We start from the raw sequence: 15362 nt of genomic DNA, 5'->3' as shown, positions 1-15362 counted from the left end.
ATTTCATATTTCAATTTCAACTGCATAAACTCTCCCTGTTCAAGTACGTTTTTACAATATTGACTGTATTCGGATTCTGTTAATACAGTTGACATAATTACACTATCCAGTATTGAGCCATAGTTGTTCAGTCAATCAAGCATTAATTTGTTATAAATATGTAATTACAAATATCACAAAGGAAAAGAGTTTCAGATACATTGGAATGGATTTGTTAGGGTTTTGTAACAAACACAAAACCCAGATTGTATACCAAATATTCTTTATTTTCCAAAGGTATCAAACTACAGACAAACAGATCTTTGTTCTGACATTACACTGAATGCGAGCTGTTATTTCATCACAACCCCATCCCCCACAGAGCCCTGAACATAGATCATGGAACCTCCATGTTTGCTGGAAGTCATAGCTTGGAAACTCAAGAGTATATATATAGTACACCATGTGATGTGCACTGTAACAAAGATACTCATTTGAAGAAATGCATCATTGTTAAATGCATTTGTGTTGAGAAAATAATCCACACAATACTGAGAAACTGGTCATTGGAAGAAGTTTGAAAATTCTATGACGCGATGAAGAAGCCAACATTCAAAATGACCTAGAAAAAAAAGGTATGTGCACCACTGTCCACTAACACTTACCGCATACCCACATCACATCCAAAGACCCATCCTATTTAAAGCATTTATGTCACATTTCAATTTCACCCATTTCCCTGTATTTTCCTTTTCAAGAAATAACTAGTATTTCATAACGAGTAGATAAATTGCTGTACATTATTATTTATGTATATTCATGGTGTATGTGATGATAAACATTGAACTGACTTTTAACTGCATTTAACTGCAACATGCAACAAGTGATCCAGTGAAACATTAACTTCTCCATTCTCTCTGTCTTCCATCATAATTCACTTTCAGAGGTCCATCCCACATCCACAGGTGACACATCCAGGTCATCTAAGGAGGTTAACATGATCATGCAGGTAACTATCGTTTACCCCAAGGTTTAGTTTGGCATTCTACTGGAAGAGCTATTACGAGGCTTGAAACACAATATCACTGAAAGAAGTGACGGTTAACATTTTGAAATTCAAATAATGTCATATCTATGGGCCTACCTAAATCAGAACACGGTATTTACAGAGACAAACATCCCATACACATCCCAGTGATATGGAATATAGGTATTGACAACCTTTTTCAACCAGTTCCAAGATGATGGTGCTGTTAAGCTTGCTCCGGATAGTAAACACGCTCTTTCCAGGGTATTGGTTGCAGAAAGATACTAAATGACTTGATTGGCTCATAGTCATTAATAACAGCTAGCAGAGTATGGTAGTTAAGATCAGTTAACATTGACTCAGCTGCAGTCAGCCCTCTGTTATCTCTGTATTATTTTGGCCTAGTCATCTGGGGATGTTTCTGCCTGTGGTGTTTTATCTAAGGAAATCTAAATACCCAGGTTTGTATTATTTTGCTAACATCACCCTATTCTCTCCAAATTGTCTGAACTTCCCGGGAATCTGGTAACCAGGATTGTCTAATAGTTTGATCCATGACCTATTTTCCTATTTAACCCTTCACTTCTATCATGATTCCAATGCACACATAACCAAACAAAATTAGCATTACATAGGCCATCAGGCCCATTCAATCAGATATCATATTTTTGCTATCATGATTTAAATCAAACATGATACTACAACAGACATTGTAAAACCCCAGAGTAATGGAAACTGTGCAGAATAGAGGGATGGGCAAAGTCAACTGATAACAACAGGGGTACACATTAAATGTGTTGTCCATTAGACCTGTTCTTTATTCAGTGTAATCTAAATATCCAAACTGCCTCTTCATATACAATTAATTATGCACTATAGTCCACAGGTCTGGTTGCGGTACAGTTCTCAGTTGGACATTCATACAGTAAATAAAAGATTGCAGTGAATATATATATAACTCATGGTTCACAGTAAAGATATATTGCATTGAAATGTTATGTTGAAAATGTTGATTTCATTTTTGGAGAAGATCATCATTCATTGCTATAATATAATGCTTAACATTGCACTTCAAAACTAATAAACAACCCAAAAGAGTATTAGTACATCATTTGTGTGACTCTTGGTAAAAGTTAAAAAGACTTTCAAGAATTTAACAAAGAAATGTTGACTCACTTATATTGTGTACAACGTGGACAGTAAACAATTGATAGACAAACTAGTCATATTAGGTTAACATTCTGTATGTAATTTAAAATAAAATATTGCTCCTCCACTTTTAAACTCCTAGAATAGACATTAAAAAACGTAATTTGTCCCCTCCTCACAGTAGACCTAAACATACCTTCCGACACATAAATCAAACAGTGGACATGTTACACATGCATTTGAAGCCCATAAGGAGCCCTTTAAATGTTACCATGGCGGTATTTGTTTACGACTCCCCGGGTGGTGTTTTGTTCAAGTAAACCAACGCTCAACAGGTCCAATTCCAGCACATAGCTAGAGACTGATCCTCATGTGAGCTTGGACAGAACCCATGTCCTAATGTAAATACCAGTTCGAAATTCTGAAAAACAGTATTTGAGTGGTTTGTACATTAGACGACAAGCTAAACAAGAACCAGAATGAAAACAATGAAAGTTACACAGTACTCTCCTCGAATTATCTGATTACAGCACTGCATTTTTCTTTTAACATAGGAACTACTAAATCAAAGGGACGGTAAATCCCACGTCGGGAAGTTGACTCAATGTCATACGCCAAATTAATCTGAGTTTACATACACTTACCATGGGAAAGGTCAGAGTAAACCAGGTCAATAAAACAACAACATAGACCCTCCTAGTTATCAAGAGGGTTTGATCTTTCACAGTTGTCTATCGGAAGCTGTGTGTCCTTCAGGATCATGGATATAACACAGGGGAAAGTCAATAAGTAGTCTTATCAAACCGCACTTTGAGGGAAGTCAGATCTGTCTCCATTGCAGTTCACGTTGGTAAAGCAAAAATAGCACAAGGTCAGTGAGGCCTAACCTTCACATATCTCAGATACTCCAGACCAGACCTTCGCCCATATTCCAGTCGCTGTTTTCCTTACTGCCCTGAAGTCTTTTAACATGCTGACATGGAACCAAAATTGGCACCCATGCGTCCCTACTGTCGCACGTGTAGACAGAGGCTAGGCCACACAACAGTACTTCTTCCAGCACGACCTAGAAAGCTTCTTCATCTTGTCTGGAGTCCGTTTTTTCAGTCGATGCTGCTGCTGACTGTCGGAGTGCTGGATGCTGGCCACGATGGCTGCGTCAAACACCTCTTTGAGATTCTTCTGGGTGAGTGAGGAGCACTCCATGTATGACACGGCCCTCATGTCCTCGGCACACTGCTGGGCCTCCTGGGGCTCCACTGGCCTTTCTTTGTACTTTGCCAGCTCGATCAGAACCTTGACGTCCTCCCGCAGGTCCGACTGGGTGCCCACCAGAACCACCGGTGCCTGCGGGCAGTGCCGGCGAATCTCCGGCACCCATTTCTCTGTGACATTCTGGAAAGAAGAGGGGCTGACAACACTGAAGCACAGCAGGAAGATGTCTGCGTTGGTGTAGCAGAGCGGACGCAGTTTGTCAAACTCATCCTGCGGGAAGAGGAGAGGAGAGTTCATGACACGACCTGATAACTAGTAGAACCAAGAAGGGCCATGCTCAACACAATATTCCTCCTTGTGAAAAGGTATTTGAGTGCAGGAATGGAAAGGGCATAGCCATAACTAAGAGAAGGAAAATCCTGCTCTTATTGGCTAAGATGTCACCATGTGCATGGCTGTAACTAGTGGCGCCTCTGCCTCATGACGTAGTCTCTCTGGCAGGCAGGAAAACACAATCCGTGTCCACAGCCTGACAACACATGACACTTCTATCAGTTTCTGTTAGAGTGAAAGTGTTCTGTTTACATGCCATAGTGCTTCTGACTGGGGACAGCACTTTCAGCATAGCCTATAGTTGATTTTAATCTCCTCCAATGTTGGTGACTGACATGCCATTGCGTAATGTATTGTTGAAGGCACTGTTTTTCCGACCAGCATAACTTGAATGTTAAAACAAAAAAACTGCCAAAAGCTAAATTGGAGAAGAGAGGGAGCATTGTTAAATTGCTATAACATGTCTATTATAGATTAAAATAATGACATGCACCATAGTCCACACTTTTGTCTCCCAAAAGGAATTTGTGATGACGATCATGCAGCTAAATCATGTGAAAGAGACAAAGTGTGATGAGGCTGTTGAGAGGGTACAGGAGCAAAACATTTATGATTTGCAGTTGGCACAGCCAACCACTACCCCGCTGCCAAACTCTAAGTATAAAGATATGTAATTTTCACCAGCTAAAGAGATGGAGTGGAGCAGTGACATCATTTCTATCATGTATTAGTGGCAGCACAGCATTGCAGGGGATTTACAGCGGTAAGCATCTAACCCATGGGCCATTGCACTGACGCCAATATGGGTGCTTATCTTCGCTAATGTGTGTTTAGTCCTTTTATCTGGCAAACATATTACGCAACATTCAGATTACATTTGCATATCTCCAAAACATCTAGTTCTACTGTGATTTCAACTGGAGGAAAGATAACCATGGCATTCCACTGAGATTATATTTAGCTGTTTATTGTCAAAGCATGCGTTCCCCGCTCTCTCACTCTTTCATCTGTTCCTCTGATACACCCAGCTTATGTGTACCCATTGCTTCCTGGAAGAGATTTTAAAACTGTATTTCCATCCTCAGGAACCCAATGAGGTCAACAACATAAACAGTGAGGGACACTGTAGTTGGTATTCAGGAAATCTTCTGCATGTTTAGTATGCTAAATACATGGACTCTGTTATGAAGAGGGGAGCTGGGTGACATCGACAGCTAATCGACAGCTAATATAAATTATTTTGATTAATTGGCTCAACCATTTTCTCACATTTGCATGGGGGGGGGGGGCACTGGTGCATCTGAGGCATGTGCTTTCGCAATTATTATTTTGGGCTGTCACATGAAAGCTAATTATTCATGGCATGCAAGCGCAAATGTCATCTTCATTATTTGTCAATGTATGCTAAGTTTAACTATGTAATAGGCCTAACTAAGTTATAACTACTATATTGTTTGCATTGTCTTGTATAAAGCTCCAAACACCTTGCAAACGATATTGCTTGCATTGTCTTGATGTCTAATGAAAAGCCTATCCTCTCAGAGCCTCTCTGCTCGCTTTCCAAAGAGACGAAGCAGAACCCGATGAACTCACAGAGCACAGCCTGTGTCTAGACAGAACCGCTCTAGATCTCTCTTGGTCTGCTTTCTAGGGCTGTTTTCCACTGTTGACTCTCTCCAGCCTGCTCTGCTCCTCAGAAACAGACCCATCTCGCGTTTCCTCTGACCAGCCCCAGCTGTGCCGAAGCTTACGTTTCCTTTCCAGGCTCAGATTCAATTCATTACAATTATAAGGTTTCCTATCTGTAATCCCCCCAAGCCGGTTACCCCCTCCCATGTGGGGGAGACAGCGTTTATCTGAGTAACCTCATTTTTGGTGCAGAATCACGACTGGACAAAAACACTGCTGGAGCACAGCAATTTAGACAGATCACTTCCCTCCCCTACATTAGTAGACTACATTTGACCTCATTCTGTACATCTACTAGTCTAGTAATGCATAGGGGTTAGAACAAGTTTGAGAAATTCTAGGAACAGCAAAAAGGCCAACTTGTTTGTTTTTAACCAATCCTTCAGACTTCCAGGATAGTTGAGATAATATCAAACTGTCGTATATGTGTATTTTAATTACAAACCTGGCCAGCTGTGTCACAAAGCTGCAGTTTTACTGGCTTGCCATCAACTGCCACGACCGCTGAAAAAAAAACAATTATACATTTAATCAGCCAATATAACAAAGAAATTAGCAACCAAAATGCCATTATATACTGTTACGGACTGAATAGTGTTGTAATGGACAAACTATTGAGTATAATAATTACCATAGTCTTCCTGTTGCCGCCAATGTATGGCAGAAGACAATTGGCAACATTTTTACTAAAGCTGAATAGAAATGTTTTGTCAGTCTGAGTTCAAAATATACACTGAGTGTACAAAATATTAGGAACACCTCCTTCAAGAAATACTGACCAGGTGAATCCGGGTGAAAGCTATGATCCCTTATTGATTTCACCTGTTAAATCCACTTCAATCAGTGTAGATGAAGAGGAGGAAACAGGTTAAATAAGGATTTTTAAGCTTTGAAACATTGTGTATGTATTGCCATTCAAAGGCTGAATGAGAAAGACAAAATATTTAAGTGCCTTTGAACTGGGTATGGTAGTATGTGCCAGGCACACCGGTTTGAGTGTGTCAAGAACTGCAAGTTGCTGCTGGGTTTTTCACGCTCAACTGTCTTTGTGTGTATAAGAATAGTCTACCACCAGAAAGACATCCAGCCAACTTGACACAACTGTGGGAAGCATTGGAGTCAACATGGGCCAGCATCCCTGTGGAACGCTGTTCTGAGGGCAAAAGTCGTTGCAACTCAATATTGGGAAGGTGTTCCTAATGTTTTGTACACTCAGTGTAGGCTACTCATGAATTCACATAAATGGGCCGTTAAAACCGCAGGATAAAAACAAGAACTTGCATAGCCCAAAAATACCAATAATAAGTCCTAATAGCCGATTAATAAAAAAAGGCACATATTTGTCAAGTTACCTGCAAAATTATCAAAAGCAGTTGGGACATATTCAGTTGGATATCCATTTGTGGTGTAGCTGACAATCAAGCTCGTTTTCCCAACTGCCCCGTCACCGACAAGCACACACTTCACTTTGCGCTCTACGCCACCGGACCGACACTTGGAGCCCGAAAACGACTCTCTGTTCCGAACCCTCCGAGGGGGAACCGGTGGGACCGCCGCCGACACTGCTACAGGTTTATATTCTCCATCGCCCTGGGGAGGCATCGCCTTGTGGTATCGCCAATGGAACCGTCCAGTGACCAGTTAATCCAAATTTTGCCAAACTATTCGTTTCCTAAATCTGACATCAACTGGAATTTCACAAGAACTGTCCCTTATCTTCTGTAGTGTTTCCATGGCTGGAAAAAGTGTAGCCTTTCTATAAAGACGAAGCAGACAACTTGATGTCAATCCCCCACTGTGCATAAATGAATTCCCCAAGCAATAAATCCTATTAGATAAAATGTTTCCAACCCGTATGATTTGAAGTTCCTTTCCTGAATCTTTTCCAGAGTTTTATTTCGCACTCAACCTCCTCAAAAAAAGCACAGCCTCCTACTCGTGAGCAGCATGACATCAGGAAACACCACTGAGTTAGAAAAAAATGTGCACCATTGACCAATAGCAATAAGCAAGCTTGCTCCCACCCCAAACTAAAATAAATAAATACGCTAGAAACATACAGCAAATACATAATTTGTAAGACTTCGTCTGTTAAATGGTTTATAATACTCTTCTATTCATGGTTAAGTTTTAACCGGCGAAATTGTTACATGTGTTGAAAACAATTGTTACATTTGTATCCCTCAGCCTGTTTGATCCCACCAAGGAGTTACAACAAAAAACATGTGGCTACAACCTACCACTTCTCTCCGATGATACGGCTGCGCGACACAGTAGCTCAAATCTGCTACCTGGTGGACTTTGACAGGAAATATTATATATTGATTGACGACGTTAGAGACAAAGATGTAGCGTCATGTCAGCAGCATTAGTGTTCTGTCAGCGGAATTAAGACGTCCGGTTTTCAGATTTTGCCTTCCAAATAAAAGTATGCGTTAAAACGCTATGTGTTGTTAATAAATCAATAATTTTTGCAGCTTTGCATAGCGCATAATGTTAAAATGTTATAATTTTGTAACTACACCGGGGAAAATTCTAAACTAAAGACAATTAGTGCTTTATATGAGATAAATAATATAAGGTGGAGAATATTGAGAATAGTTAAAGCTTAAATAAATGAATGTAAAGAACATCATATTCGACAGATCCTATTAATCTAGCACTAAAGTCTATATATGGTGTTATTTCTTGGATGACTGTCGTGTAAATACCCAGTAGCCCTTTCTACTCCACCCATTCCATTGTTCCAAATGCAATACACTGTAGGCATATAAATTACATATTGTCTTATAGAGCAAAAACTATTCTGTTCACCACAGTAAAAGTATTTTAAGGAAAACTCAGTAGGGTCTGTAGAATATATGGTGTCATTTCATGGGGCTCTGAATAATACGGAGTGTTGATGGCCTTTTACTCCACCCACTCCATTGGCCACAATGCGAATCTCAGTACATGGAATAAATATTGGCTTATAAAGCAAGAACTATTCTGGGTACTGCAGTAAAAGTACTGTAGGGAATACTCAGTAGGGTATGTAGAATGTATACAACGGCCAGCAACACTTTGTATTATTTTAGATATTTTTTCTCTATAAGCCAAAATCTAATTTATAGGCATACCAGTGTATTGCAATAGGACCAATGGAATGGGTTGAGTAGAAAGGGCTACTGGGTATTTAGACCAAAGTCATCCAAGAAGTAACACCATGTAGATTGTAGTGCTAGAGCAATAGGGTCTGTAGAATATTACATTCTTTAGATTCATTTACTTAAGCTCCAACTATTATTTTTATTTCACCTATTTAACCAGGTAGGCCAGTTGAGAACAAGTTCTCATTTACAACTGCGACCTGGCCAAGATAAAGCAAAGCAGTGCGACAAAAACAACAACACAGAGTTACACATGGGATAAACAAATGTACAGTCAATAACACAATAGAAAAATCTATATACAGTGTGTGCAAATGTAGTAAGATTAGGGAGGTAAGGCAATAAATAGGCCATAGTGGCGAAATAATTACAATTTAGCATTAACACTGGAGTGATAGATGTGCAGATGATGATGTGAAAGTAGAGATACTGGGGTGCAAAAGAGCAACAACGAAAAAATAACAATATGGGGATGAGGTAGTTGGGTGGGCTATTTACAGATGGGCTGTTTACAGGTGTAGTGATCAGTAAGGTGCTCTGACAGCTGGTGCTTAAAGCTAGTGAGGGAGATATGAGTCTCCAACTTCAGTGACTTTTGCAATTCGTTCCAGTCATTGGCAGCAGAGAACTGGAAGGAAAGACGGCCAAAGGAGGTGTTGGCTTTGGGGATGACCAGTGAAATATACCTGTTGGAGCGCGTGCTATGGGTGGGTGCTGCTATGGTGACCAGTGAGCAGAGATAAGGCGGAGCTTTACCTAGCAAAGACTTACAGATGACCTGGAGCCAGTGGGTTTGGCGATGAATATGTAGCGAGGACCAGCCAATGAGAGCATACGGATCGCAGTGGTGGGTAGTATATGGGGCTTTGGTAACAAAATGGATGGCACTGTGATATACTACATCCAATTTGTTGAGGAGGGTATTAGAGGCTATTTTGTAAATGACATCGCCGAAGTCAAGGATCGGTAGGATAGTCAGTTTTACAAGGGTATGTTTGGCAGCATGAGTGAAGGAGGCTTTTTTGCGAAATAGGAAGCTGATTCTAGATTTAACTTTGGATTGGAGGTGCTTAATGTGAGTCTGGAAGGAGAGTTTACAGTCTAGCCAGACACCTAGGTATTTATAGTTGTCTACATATTCTAAGTCAGAACCGTCCAGAGTAGTGATGCTGGTCGGGTGGGCGGGTGCAGGCAGCGATCGATTGAAGAGCATGCACTTAGTTTTACTAGCATTTAAGAGCAGTTGGAGGCCACAGAAGGAGCGTTGTATTGCGTTGAAGCTCGTTTGGAGGTTTGTTAACACAGTGTCCAAAGGAGGGTCAGATGTATACAGAATGGTGTCGTCTGCATAGAGGTGGATCAAAGAATCACCCACAGCAAGAGCGACATCATTGATAAATACAGAGAAAAGAGTCGGCCCGAGAATTGAACCCTGTGGCACCCCCATAGAGACTGCCAGAGGTCCGGACAACAGGCCCTCCGATTTGACACACTGAACTCTCTCTGAGAAGTAGTTAGTGAACCAGGCGAGACAGTCATTTGAGAAACCAAGGCTGTTGAGTCTGCCGATTCACAGAGTCGAAAGCCTTGGCCAGGTCGATGAAGACGGCTGCACAGTACTGTCTTTTATCGATGGCGGTTATGATATCGTTTAGGACCTTGAGCGTGGCTGAGGTGCACCCGTGACCAGCTCGGAAACCAGATTGCATAGCAGAGAAGGTACGGTGGGATTCGAAATGGTCGGTGATCTGTTTGTTCACTTGGCTTTCAAAGACATTAGAAAGGCAGGGCAGGATGGATATAGGTCTGTAACAGTTTGGGTCTAGAGTGTCTTCCCCCGTTGAAGAGGGGGATGACCGCGGCCACTTTCCAATCTTTAGGAATCTCAGACGATGCGAAAGAGAGGTTGAACAGACTAGGGTTTCAACAATGGCGGCGGAAAATTTTAGGAAGAGAGGTTCCAGATTGTCTAGCCCAGCAGATTTTTGGGATCCAGATATTGTAGCTCTTTCAGAACATCAGCTGTCTGGATTTGGGTGAAGGAGAAGCGGGGACGGGGACGGGGGGCTTGGGCCAGTTGCTGCGGGGCTTGCAGAGCTGTTGGGGTGGCCAGGTGGAAAGCATGGCCAGCCGTAGAGAAATGCTTATTGAAATTCTCGATTAGTGTGTATTTATCAGTAGTGACAGTGTTTCCTAGTCTCAGTGCAGTGGGCAGCTGGGAGGAGGTACTCTTATTCTCCATGGACTTTACAGTGTTCCAAAACATTTTGGAAGTAGTGCTGCAGGATGAACATTTCTGTTTGAAAAAACTAGCCTTTTGCTTTCCTAACTGACTGTGTGTATTGGTTCCTGACTTCAATGAAAGTTAAATATCGAGGGGACAATTCGATGCTTGTGCAGTACGCCACAGGGTGTTTTTGTGCTGGTCAAGGGCAGTCAAGTCAAATAAAATTTTATTGGTCACATACACATGGTTAGCAGATGTTAATGCACGTGTAGCGAAATGCTTGTGCTTCTAGTTCCGAACATGCAGAAATATTTAACAAGTAATCTAACCTGACTGTGTGTCACGTTCCTGACCTGTTTTCTGTTATTTTTGTATGTGTTTAGTTGGTCAGGGCGTGAGTTTGGGTGGGCATTCTATGTTTTGTGTTTCTATGTTTAGGTCATTGGTAATTAGCCTTATATGGTTCTCAATCAGGGACAGGTGTTTGACGTTTCCTCTGATTGAGAACCATATAAAGGTAGGCTGTTCACACTGTTTGTTTGTGGGTGATTGTCTTCCGTGTCTGTGTCTGTGCACCACACGGGACTGTTTCGTTTGTTCGTTCATTTGTGTAGTCTAGTCTGTACCTGTTCATGCGTTCTTCGTGTATATGTAAGTTCGTTTGTTCAGGTCTGATGACTTCGTTTATTATTTTGTAAATTCTCAAGTGTGTTTAGTTTTCGTCTTGTTTAATAAATATCATGTCGTATAACAACGCTGCGCTTTGGTCCAATCCCTACTCCTCCTCTTCGGACGAAGAGGAGGAGGACAACCGTTACAGAATCACCCACCAAACAAGGATCAAGCAGCGTGAGAGGAACCAGCAACAGCGGCAAAAAAAACAGGACTCGTGGACTTGGGAGGAAATATTGGACGGAAAGGGACCCTGGGCTCAACCAGGAGAATATCGCCGCCCCAAAGCTGAGCTGGAGGCAGCGAAAGCAGAGAGGCGGCGTTTTGAGGAGCTAGCTCGGAAGCAGGAGAAGGATCTGGGCTACACTACGTGGGAGGAGATCGACAGGTGGGCGATCGACCCAGGGCGAGTGCCGAAGCCCGCCTGGGATTCTCTGGCGCAGTGCGAGGAGGGATACCGGCGAATGGAGGCAGCACGAAGACGCGGTAGGAAACCCGAAAGTAAACCCCAAAAACTTCTTGGGGGGGGGGCTACAAGGGAGAGTGGCGAAGTCAGGTAGGAGACCTGCGCCTACTCCCTGTACTTACCGTGGAGAGCGAGAGTACGGGCAGACACCGTGTTACGCAGTAGAGCGCATGGTGTCTCCTGTACGCGTGCATAGCCCGGTGCGGTACATACCAGCTCCTCGTATCGGCCGGGCCAGATTGAGCATTGAGCCAAGTGCCATGAAGCCGGCTCTACACATCTGGCCACCAGTGCGTCTCCTCGGGACGGCTTACATGGCACCAGCCTTACGCATGGTGTCCCCGGTTCGCCTACATAGCCCGGTGCGGGTTATTCCACCTCCCCGCACTGGTCGTGCGACGGGGAGCATACAACCAGGTAAGGTTGGGCAGTGCACGAGCTGGAACCCCCTCCGGTCTCCCTGCGCACCGACCCTCCCAGCTCCATGGGTATCGGAGAGGGGGCACGTGGGGATGGAACTAACAGACCCCGATCTGAATGTCCGCGGGTAGCCAGCAGGATGTCCAGCCGGATGGAATGGACAGGTCCACCAGCTGGTCGAACGTGAGGGTGGTGTCTCTGCCAGCCAACTCCCGACGGACGTCCTCGCGCTTACTGCAACGATAATGGTCGATCAGTGCCCTGTCGCTCCATCCCGCGCCGGCAGCCAGGGTTCGAAACTCCAGGGCGAACTCCTGGGCGCTCCTCGTCCCCTGCCTCAGATGGAAGAGGCGCTCACCCGCCACTCTACCCTCGAGCGGGTGGTCGAAGACCGCCCGGATACGGCAGGTGAACTCCTCAAAAAGAAAAAGAACTCCCTGTCTCTCCCAGCGGTCCATTGTCTGGACAACGCGGTCCAATGGCGGTGCCAAGATGGTGGAGCATTGCTGCGTGCTCCCAGACGCGCTCCTCGATTTGACTCAATTACCACCCCATCGACGGGGTGATTGTGCGATACATCTCCTGGTAGATGCTGCACTTCCCAGGAGTCACGTGTATCCCCTCTCACAGGCGGAGACGGAGGCTATGGAAACATATGTCTCCGAATCCCTGCGTCAGGGGTACATTCGGTCCTCCACTTCACCCGCCTCCTCGAGTTTCTTTTTTATGAAGAAGAAGGAGGGAGGTCTGCGCCAACGTATTGACTATCGGGGTCTGAACCAGATCACTGTGAGGTATAGTTACCCAATACCGCTCATAGCCACAGCGATTGAGTCAATGCACGGGGCGCGCTTCTTCACCAAACTAGATCTCAGGAGCGCTTACAACCTGGTGCGTATCCGGGAGGGAGACGAGTGGAAGACGGCTTTCAGTACCACCTCAGGGCACTATGAGTACCTCGTCATGCCGTACGAGTTGATGAATGCGCCATCAGTCTTCCAAGCCTTTGTAGACGAGATTTTCAGGGACCTGCACGGGCAGGGTGTAGTGGTGTATATTGATGACATTTTGATATACTCCGCTACACATGCCGAGCATGTGTCCCTGGTGCTCAGGGTGCTTGGTCGCCTGTTGGAACATGACCTGTACGTCAAGGCTGAGAACTGCCTGTTCTTCCAGCAGTCCGTATCCTTCTTAGGGTATCGCATTTCCACCTCAGGGGTGGAGATGGAGAGTGACCGCATTTCAGCCGTGCGTAATTGGCCGACTCCCACCACGGTAAAGGAGGTGCAGCAGTTCTTAGGGTTTGCCAACTACTACCAGAGGTTTATCCGGGGTTTTGGTCAGGTAGCGGCTCCCATTACCTCACTGCTGAAGGGGGTCCCGGTACGCTTGCAGTGGTCAGCTGAGGCGGACAGGGCTTTTAGTGACCTGAGGGCTCTGTTTACCTCGGCTCCCGTGCTGGCCCATCCGGATCCCTCTTTGGCGTTCATAGTGGAGGTGGACGCGTCCGAGGCTGGGATAGGAGCTGTGCTCTCTCAGCGCTCAGGTACGCCACTGAAGCTCCGCCCCTGTGCCTTCTTCTCGAAGAAGCTCAGCCCGGTGGAGCGAAACTATGACGAGGGGGACCGGGAGCTGTTGGCTATCGTCAAGGCCTTGAAGGTGTGGAGACATTGGCTTGAGGGGGCTAGACACCCTTTTCTCATCTGGACTGACCACAGTTATCTTTAGTGCATCCGGGTGGCGAGGAGACTGAACCCTCGCCAGGCAAGGTGGGCCATGTTTTTCACCCGTTTTATGTTTACCCTTTCCTACAGACCAGGCTCCCAGAACGTGAAGGCAGACGCATTGTCTCGGCCCATGGATACGGACATTGAGCAGGCATTACGTGCAGAGCCCGCTCCCGCCCAGTGTCCCGCTGGGCGTCTGTACGTCCCTCCTGCTGTTCGTGACCGGTTGATCTATTGGGCCCACACGTCACCCTCCTCTGGTCATCCTGGGATCGGTCGGACAGTGCGCTGTTTGAGCGGGAGGTACTGGTGGCCGACCTTGGCTAAGGACGTGAGGGTTTATGTTTCCTCCTGTTCGGTGTGCGCCCAGTGTAAGGCTCCTAGGCACCTGCCCAGAGGTAAGCTACACCCCTTACCCGTTCCACAATGGCCTTGGTCGCACCTGTCGGTGGATTTTCTGACCAATCTTCCACTCTCACAGGGTAACACCGCGATCCTGGTCGTTGTGGATCGTTTCTCTAAGTCCTGTCGTCTCCTCCCTCTGCCAGGTCTCCCTACGGCCCTACAGACTGTGGAGGCCTTGTTTACGCACGTCTTCCGGCACTACGGGGTGCCTGAGGATATAGTTTCTGATCGGGGTCCGCAGTTCACATCTAGGGTCTGGAAGGCGTTCATGGAACGTCTGGGGGTCTCGATCAGCCTTACTTCAGGGTTTCACCCCGAGAGTAATGGGCAGGTGGAGAGAGTAAACCAGGATGTGGGCAGGTTTCTGCGGTCCTATTGCCAGGACCGGCCAGGGGAGTGGGCGGCGTTTGTGCCCTGGGCTGAGATGGCACAGAACTCGCTTCGCCACTCCTCCACTAACCTCTCTCCCTTCCAGTGCGTACTGGGGTACCAGCCGGTTCTGGCGCCTTGGCATCAGAGTCAGACCGAGGTTCCTGCGGTGGACGACTGGTTTAGGTGCGCGGAGGAGACATGGGAGGCTGTCCGTGTTCACCTTCAGCAGGCCGTGATGCGCATAAAGGAGAACGCAGATCGCCACCGCAGTGAGGGACCGGGTCTAGCTCTCGACCCGAAACCTGCCCCTCCGCCTGCCCTGCTGGAAGCTGGGTCCGCGGTTTGTGGTGCCATTTAAAGTCCTGAGGAGAGTGAACGAGGTTTGTTATAGATTACAACTTCCACCCGATTACCTTATTAACCCCTCGTTCCATGTGTCTCTCCTCAGGCCGGTGGTGGCTGGTCCGCTCCAGTAGTCTGAGGTGCGGGAGGGTCCTCCGCCCCCTCTGGACATCGGGGGGGGGGGGGG

At 45.5% G+C, this 15362-nt stretch overlaps 1 protein-coding gene across 1 annotated transcript; it reads right to left on the bottom strand.

Annotated features, from left to right (window-relative positions):
- Positions 1 to 251: 251 nt before the first annotated feature.
- On the bottom strand, positions 252 to 7737 carry LOC120029607 (rho-related GTP-binding protein RhoU-like). The gene is made up of 4 exons (XM_038974893.1): positions 7633 to 7737; positions 6745 to 7148; positions 5838 to 5896; positions 252 to 3640 (listed from the first exon to the last, which is right to left on the bottom strand). Exons 2-4 carry the CDS (start codon positions 6992 to 6994, stop codon positions 3188 to 3190), a joined length of 762 nt encoding a protein of 253 aa, XP_038830821.1. The 5' UTR covers positions 6995 to 7148; positions 7633 to 7737; the 3' UTR covers positions 252 to 3187.
- Between the last annotated feature and the right edge of the window lie 7625 nt (positions 7738 to 15362).

This window comes from Salvelinus namaycush, chromosome 35, assembly GCF_016432855.1.
Source record: "Salvelinus namaycush isolate Seneca chromosome 35, SaNama_1.0, whole genome shotgun sequence".
Classification (NCBI taxonomy): Eukaryota; Metazoa; Chordata; class Actinopteri; order Salmoniformes; family Salmonidae; genus Salvelinus; species Salvelinus namaycush.
The sequence above is the reverse complement of the archived record's forward strand: the minus strand, read 5'-3'. Positions and strand labels throughout refer to the sequence as shown.

Excerpts from the sequence above, each read along its gene's own strand:
- LOC120029607 (XM_038974893.1), bottom strand. The coding sequence starts at position 6,994 with ATGCCTCCCCAGGGCGATGGAGAATATAAACCTGTAGCAGTGTCGGCG. Across the intron at positions 5,897-6,744 it reads TGCTTTTGATAATTTTGCAG|CGGTCGTGGCAGTTGATGGC; the intron begins GTAACTTGACAA and ends TTTTTTTTTCAG. Across the intron at positions 3,641-5,837 it reads TTTGTGACACAGCTGGCCAG|GATGAGTTTGACAAACTGCG; the intron begins GTTTGTAATTAA and ends CTCTTCCCGCAG.